This window comes from Gossypium arboreum, chromosome 2 (genome assembly GCF_025698485.1).
Source record: "Gossypium arboreum isolate Shixiya-1 chromosome 2, ASM2569848v2, whole genome shotgun sequence".
NCBI lineage: Eukaryota > Viridiplantae > Streptophyta > Magnoliopsida > Malvales > Malvaceae > Gossypium > Gossypium arboreum.
Window position 1 is genome coordinate 79354257 of NC_069071.1, and position 7943 is coordinate 79362199.

Below are 7943 nucleotides of genomic sequence, written 5' to 3' on the forward strand. Positions count from 1 at the left end.
CCATTATCAACATGAGCATACGCAGACACCCAAAAATCTTTAAATCGAATAATTAGCGGGATTACCGCACCATACCTCTTGTGGAGTCTTTTTCTCAATGGCAACGGATGGAGATCGGTTGATCAAAAACATGCAAGAGAGGTCGTCGCCCAAAATGACTTCGTAAGTTGGCATTTGACAACATACATCGAACCTTCTCCATGATCGCTCGTTCATTCGCTCGCAACGCCGCTTTTGTCAGGAGTATGACGAATCGTCAAGTGTCTCATGATCCTTCCGACTTGCACAATCTATTAAACTCATCGTAATGTAACTCTAAGCCATTGTCTGACGGAGGTATTTTATCTGCTTTTCCGTCTGCTTTTCAATCATAATTTTCCAAGACTTAAATGTGGAAAACACATCGCTTTTCGCTTCGTGAAGAACGCCCAAACTTTTCCGGAAAAATCATCAATAAAGGTTAGCATATAATTAGCTCCACCTCTCAAGGCACTGGATGGCCCCACGATCGTAATGGATATACTCCAACGCTTCCTTCGTGTTATGGATTCCTCTAGTGAATCGAACTCTCTTTTGCTTCCCAAAACACAAGGCTCACAGAAATTCGGGTTTGCAAATTCCTTGCCCATTAAGAAGTCCTCTTTGCTTAATTCGCCATGCCATTCTCACTCATATGCCCTAGGCGATATGCCAAAGTTTAGTAATATCATCATCGACAAGGAAGAGGAAGCGACAATTGCATCACCAAGAATAAAGAGAACCTCAGAAACATATAACTTGGCAATCTTTCTTTGCCCTTTCATCACAACAAGGACCCTTTGAAATCTTTAAACCCCACTTTCACCGTGTATCTGCACTTTTGAATCAAGAGTACTCAACAAAATTAAATTTCTTTTCAATTCGAACATGCCGCACGTCACTAAGTGTTCGACAACTCCATCAAACATCTTAACTTTAATTGTTCCAACACCGCGATTTTACATGAAGCATTATTTCCCATCAAAACAACACCTTCAGACATCGTTTCATAAGTTGTAAACCAATCCCGATTGGGACTCATGTGGAAGGTGCACTGAATCAAGTATCCACCTCGCCACTTTAGAATCATTGATGAAGCAACTAGAAGTTCACCATCGCCGTAGTCTTCTACAAAGATCGCCTTCACCGAAATTTTCCGGTCAGTTTTCCTTTTGATTCGCAGCCTCCTTTTAATCTTATTTTGTAGCTTATAGCACTCAGATTTAATGTGTCCTTTCTTCTTGCGAAGTTGCAAGTTTTACCTCTGCTTGAAGATTTCGATCTACCCTTAGATTTACCACGAGGATTCCGCTCGTGTTCTACCACGATCATCATCAACATTCCGGTCTTGTCTCCCACGAACAATGAGACCCTCTCCCTGAGAGTTGGGTTTAACCACAAGATGCTTCATCTTATCATACGAGGTTAAAGAATCATAAACCTCATCAATTGTGAGAGACTCGCGGCTATATAAAATCGTGTCTCTAAAGGTTGAATAAGACGGGGGCAACGAACAAAGTAGAATCAACCCTAGATCTTCCTTATCATACTGAACCTCCATGGCCTCCAAGTTTGAGAGAATTTCTTTAAACACCGTTAGTGTTCGTGTACGACGCACCTTCCTCCAAACGATGAGCATAAAGACGCCGCTTCATATGCAACTTGCTTGTTAGAGTTTTCGACATACATATTTGTTCTAGCCTCTTCCATAATGCAATGCGCTTTTCTCTTTCATCACATCCCCGCAAAATTTCGTTGGACAAATGCGATGTAATTGTGTTAATGCCTTTCGATCCTTACGCTTCTTCTCTTCATCTCGTTAATGTCAAGGCATCTTATCTATCTCTAGCAGGCATCCTCTAGATCCATCTCTGCAAGAATCGCTTGCATCTTAATTTGCCACAACGCAAATCTGTGTTGCGATCCAACAATGAATTTCATACTTCAAAGACGCCATTACCGTGATCGAGATGAATAACCCTAAGCTCGATACCAATTTGTGAAAAATAAAATAGAATAAAATAAATAAAAATAAAGAACACATAAATTTTACGTGAAACCCTTTCGAAAAAAACCACAGCAGAGGAGAAGAAAATTCACTATGTCGAAAAATTTTTTACTCAAATACAAGAGGAATAGACTATGTCTATTTATAGGCTTGCAAAGCCATATTCTAGTAGGATTGAAACACCTTATCCTAATCAATATAAAATAGATGGAGTTTAATAAGGTTTAAAAACCTTATTCTAAAATAAAATAAAAGAAGTCTAGTTCTATATGGATTTTACTTTTATTTTATTTTCCATCGTATTTTATTTAAATAAGAATTTGGGTCACTTAATTCTAACAGTTATTAAGAAGACTTAGAAAGAAAGTCAATGCAATTGGACATGAAAATAGCTAGCGGCTACTGTTTCTTTCATTATTGCTGTCATAGCTATCTTTTTTCTTTTTTGTCCAATATTCCTTCAAATGCGATTAATCAACCTTTTTTATGGCCAAAAAAGTTAACAATGTATTCCCACTTCCTGTGCAATATTATAATCGATATAAATACCAAGATTTTCATATAAATAAATAAAAGTCCAAGTATTTGTTCATTTATAAATACAACAATTTCAGCATGATTTATTATACAACCCCTTTTTCCTCTTCGACAAATTCAACTATATATACATAGTCTTTATCACTAAAAGCTATATGACAATTTTAAACATAGGGTTACTTTGGTATTTACATTTTTTCTAATGCCAAAATCAACAAATTCACAGTCCAGCATCAAATGGCACTCCACTCTCCGGAATCCATGCATTTCCGGTGAGAAAATTACCAACAGTGAATTTCCCAGCTTCAGTAGCATCTATAACACGATATCCACCCCACTTCACTCTTCCCCCCGTGCTTGCACCGGTGCCGGTATTCATATGTTCAGCATAGTAAAGACTACTCAAAGCAAAATTCCCACTCCATGGTAACCAACCTTCTGCGTCGATTAGTCCATCCAAACCAGTCTTCATAAACACAGTTCTCGAGTATTTCTGCCATGGTCGCCCCAAGTAGTTCTTGAATGAACCCTGAACGGCCCTCAGGTCCGACGCCGCCATCACACGTGAGTTGTGGATGATTATCCCCGTATTCTCATTTGGGTCAGTTCTCGCTTGTGCTGTAACAGTGTTCATTTGGCCACTCATTGGTCGTCGGATGTAAATGTTGCAGTTTTGGAAAACGGCAATGGCGTCACCGAATATGAAGTCTACGGTTCCATAAATGTCACAGTCGCGGTAGAATTGACGTTGGGAATAGACGTATAAGGTATCTTGGTAACCTTTGAAGCTGCAACGGTAGAATACTGAGAAATCAGAGCCAGAGCGGAGGGCCACTGCCTGGTGCTTTTGGGGTCCAGCCGTATTCTCAAAAGTGATGTCACGAGCTATGAAGCCATCACCGACGACGGCTAAAAGAAGAAACGAACGAATGATGTGAGTAATCAAATGATAAGTTGAAAACAAGTAAAAAGCAAAAGGACTAATTTTTTTCTCACGTTTTTACTGTTATATTTTCTCATTTAGTTTTGTAAAGAACTATGGTGTTGGTGAAATGGGAGCCATAAAAATATCCAACTAATTAGAAAAAAAAGATAGTCATGTTTTTACTATTCGAAAAAGAATAAAAGAACAAATTAAGAGTAGATAATTTGCATGAGTGTGTCTTAATTTGTTATTCAAATCATGTTTCTTTTTTCCTCACTTTTTCTTCTTAATTTAGGATTACTTTATGTTTTTGTCTAAGTTTAGAATGTGACTTTGAAATAATTTATACATGTTGCTTACCAAATGTTGCTGTGCGAAAAGTTGTTGTAGTTTGAGCATTTTTATTACCAGTAATAACCGTGGCACCAATTCCATCTCCAATTAACATGATATTTTTAGCTGATCTTTGAATATCAACATTCTCATTGTAAACTCCAGCTTTTACGTGTATGACAGTTCTTTTGCCACTTTCAATCGCCGCTACTGCCTCCGATATGGTCTTGAAGTTGCCAGAACCGTCTTGAGCCACCACAATGTCAGCGTTTAATGGTGCACTGGTTTTCTGCAAGAGCTTTCGATCGGCACCGGAAAGCCAAGTGGGGAATCCATTGACAAGCAGGCGTCTATTGCCAACTTGATTAGCGGTAACACTAACAGTGGGCTTATTGATGGCCAGGGAATTGCTAATCAACTTGGAAAAGTTGGTTAGCATGAGTGGTAAGGTTTGTAAATGAGAGGCCAAGTTGAAGTCAATGAAGCCATTTTGGCAGGTTTGATGGTTGGTAATGGCAGCACTTAACCAGGTTTGAGCATCTAATGGACTATTGGTGCTCTTCGATTGGTTAAGATGGGAAATGGTGTCTTGGTAGAGCTCCAAGCAATCGTTCCAAGCCAATTTGGCTCGCTCATTGAAAGAAGTCAAGTCCATGGTAGAGACGAGGTGATGAGCTTGAACTGCTTGGTTCAAGGTGACCTGAATCGCAAGGTCACGGAAGGAGTAGCGGGTTTGATCAAGGGCAAGGCTTGATGTTGCAACATTAACACCATTTCCCATGAAATGGTTGCAGACATCAGGGTAGGGTGTTTGGGTACATGATGTTATTGTCGCTGCAGCGTTCCCTAGGGGAACACAAGTGAAGAAATAAGAAATGAGAAATGGTATGGCAAGAAGCTTATCCATGAAGACAATTGGTTTTAGATGTAAAGTTTTGAATGTTTGAATTGATGAAAAGAAAGGGAGGGAAGAAAGGTTTATATAGAGCTACAAAAAAGTGGAAGAAAACATGAATTGTGAAGGGGGATCAATTTTCTCATTTACTGGGCCCAGGGGCTTATTTTGTGGCTCAGGGCATTTGTATGTTTTTTTTTTTATTTTGTTAATACTATGGATATAATAACAAATATATTAATAATAAGAGGGTGAAGACATTGACTCATAAGTCTTGTCTATTTATGACTTTAGACACTTGGGTTTGGTATAAAAGAATTTTCAAAGCAATTTTGTAGTTGGAACAACCTTTTCTTCCTTAATTTTAACACGAACCAAGAATTTAATTATCTTTAACTTGCTATATAGTTTTTTATGCATGTCTCCAACTCCTATTCCCCATTAACAAATTATTAACGTACATATTGCATCAAATCAATAAATTGGAAGCTTTAGGCAACCAATAGGGATACATATTCATTCCATTGACCCCGTAGAGTAGCATATATTATTAGGATAATCTTTTATTTTTTATTTTAGTTAATCTATTCCATCCTCATACTTCAAGGCTCTATTTTGATTTAATTCTAGTTAAACTATTAAAAGAATAATTACAAGGGTCATACATACTGTAATATATAAATCAAACAAAATTGTTGGTAAGTGTTACTAGCGCGGTTTTCACATTTTTTTAATTAATTATTTGTTTGTCTTGAATTATAATAAAAATTAAATGTTCAAAATATATTCTTCTAAGTCTTTATACACTTCATATATTTAGAATTTAATCTCTTTAATTTTATTTTCAAGTTAATTTTTTTTACATTTAAAAATTTAAATCTAATTGTTATAAGATTGATACTCTTTATTGTGGCCTTTTGAAATTTTAAAAATAATCATATAATAATAAATATGATATTAAAATGATTATGTGGGTTTTTCTTAAAAGCAAGTATTTTTAGTTGGAAGTTATAATTACAATTATTATAATAATTATTATTATTGGTTTTATTGTTTTCTTTTTCTCTTAAGATAAACTATAATGGCTGTGGATTATCTAGTGTTGATAAGTCTATATTTGACATGGCAAACAATATAATCCACTAATTTAAAGCTTGTTTGAAGGACCCTACCTACAATTAGACCACCACTAGTATTTTGTCCATCAAAATTATAAAATTAAATTACATTCTTACTATTCAATTAGTTTACATCATTCTGTCTATTTGATTTAGGTTCCCTCTTTCGATTTATTGCTTTAACTAAATTCACGGTTAAATTTAATGCTTCCAAGCTCAGGAAAGAGGCTAATCCTTCAGTGTATTTCGTTTTTTCAGAAATAAAAAAGTTATCACAAAAAAAAATCTATTTTATAATTACAGACAATTGTTGTTCCTAATTTAGTGAAAAAAACTTGAAACTTAGATATATATATATATAAATTGACTTTATGATATACCCATAATATATACTAAATTTATCATACACCCTTAATGTAAGCGAATTCTATATTTATTATAAATTCACACCCTTCTATTTCATAGATCAAACTTGGTGGAAAACAACACTATAACAGGCTCATAACTTTCTACTTTTGATAACTCTTGTTTCATTTTAGTTTATTTTTGTTCCTATTCTTGTAACAGAAGAGCTTGTTGAATCATGAAGGATACATCATAGGTGAAATACCCTAAAGGATAGTGTCCAACAATGGCTAAAGCTTAACTTTTTATTTTTGTTCCACCTTTTCTAAACATCTTCCAAAATTTTCTTAAGAATACCCAAGAATGAGTGCATGTTTAGGAATGATTGTATATAAGAAAGACTTGATACTTAAGAGTGTTAATTGTGACTCACCTCTCTTTTTTGGGAACTTATCTTGTGCACTTATTTTTCAAATATATATATATATATATATATATATATATAATAATTAAGACGAGCGAATTTAAGGAGGCAGATAGAGACCTTAACCTAAAAAATGGAAATTTATCATTTCGATCTCCACACTATGATAAAATTATACTTTAATTCTCAAAAACGAAAAAAAAATATTTTTAGTCTTCTGAAAATGATGAAATTATAAATTAATAAATAATAAAAATATGATTTAAATTTTAAAAAATTATAATTAGATTTTATCCAGAAATTTTTATATTCGGTCGTGATTAAGGAATGAGAAAAAAGTAATAAATCCAGTTGCATAGGTGGAGTAGATAAAAAAAAGAAGTTTTTAATCCACATAGATTATGTCCATGTCTCCACAGTTCAAATAATACAATGACAATCAACCTCAAAAATTGCAACTTGAAATAGTGTAACTTTCAAAGAGTAATATCTTTTCATATTTTTCTTCACGAATATGCTGGGTTAGTTTAACTCTTATTCCTCATTGGTTAAAAATCCTTTTGCCTTTTTACACTTTTTCCCTCCTTTTGAAAAGGAAATACCAATTCTTTCGCTTTTGTTGAGAAGTTCACATTTGGCAGATGGTTTGTCTCGTCATCAAGAAATGAAATTAAAGGTTGGATATGTCGTTTTAAGAAAAATAGTAGGTTGAAAGGATTTTTTTTCATGCCGCATAAATTCATATGTTTTTTATTTTATTTTATAAAACATTAATTTTTAGTTTTGATTATTTTAATATATTTAAATTAAGATTTAATTTTTATATTTTAATTTCTAACATAATTTTGTCTTAATATTTTAATAATGTTATTAATTAGTTCAAATAGTTAATATTATTAACTTTTAATTAAAATATTACGTGGTTGTACATAATTTAAAAATAAAATTTTCGAACAAAAAGTAAAGAGATTAAATTCTTAAAAATAAAATTAAGAGGGTTAAATTTTAAATGTACAGAGTGTATAGATTTAGAGCCATAGTTGTTTGAATTGAACCGACCGGTCGGATCAAGAGCCAACTAAGGTATTGGTTCGAAGAGAGGCATCAGATTTATTAACTCGAGAACTGGTACGGACCGGTTGAACCGAGCTATATATGAACCAAGATATATTTTTTAAATATATACTTTTTTATTTTTATGCTTTTCTTAATTATTTATTTAATAGAATCATATGAACCAGCGGCTTGACCATTTGACCATTGGTCTAGTTCTAAAACCTTACTTAAAGTATATTTTAATTTTGAAAATTGTTACTTTATAACTTGATATAAACAAATAA

The 7943-nt window shown here is 33.8% G+C and overlaps 1 protein-coding gene across 1 annotated transcript; it reads right to left on the reverse strand.

Moving 5' to 3' along the window:
• Positions 1 to 2580: 2580 nt before the first annotated feature.
• On the reverse strand, positions 2581 to 4770 carry LOC108466630 (pectinesterase-like). Its single transcript, XM_017767017.2, has 2 exons — positions 3849 to 4770; positions 2581 to 3472 (listed from the first exon to the last, which is right to left on the reverse strand). Exons 1-2 carry the CDS (start codon positions 4726 to 4728, stop codon positions 2784 to 2786), a joined length of 1569 nt encoding a protein of 522 aa, XP_017622506.1. The 5' UTR covers positions 4729 to 4770; the 3' UTR covers positions 2581 to 2783.
• Between the last annotated feature and the right edge of the window lie 3173 nt (positions 4771 to 7943).

Coding starts and splice junctions, on each gene's coding strand:
- LOC108466630 (XM_017767017.2), bottom strand. CDS start 4,728: ATGGATAAGCTTCTTGCCATACCATTTCTCATTTCTTATTTCTTCACT. Junction 3,473..3,848: donor TTTTCGCACAGCAACATTTG/GTAAGCAACATG, acceptor TTCTTCTTTTAG/CCGTCGTCGGTGATGGCTTC.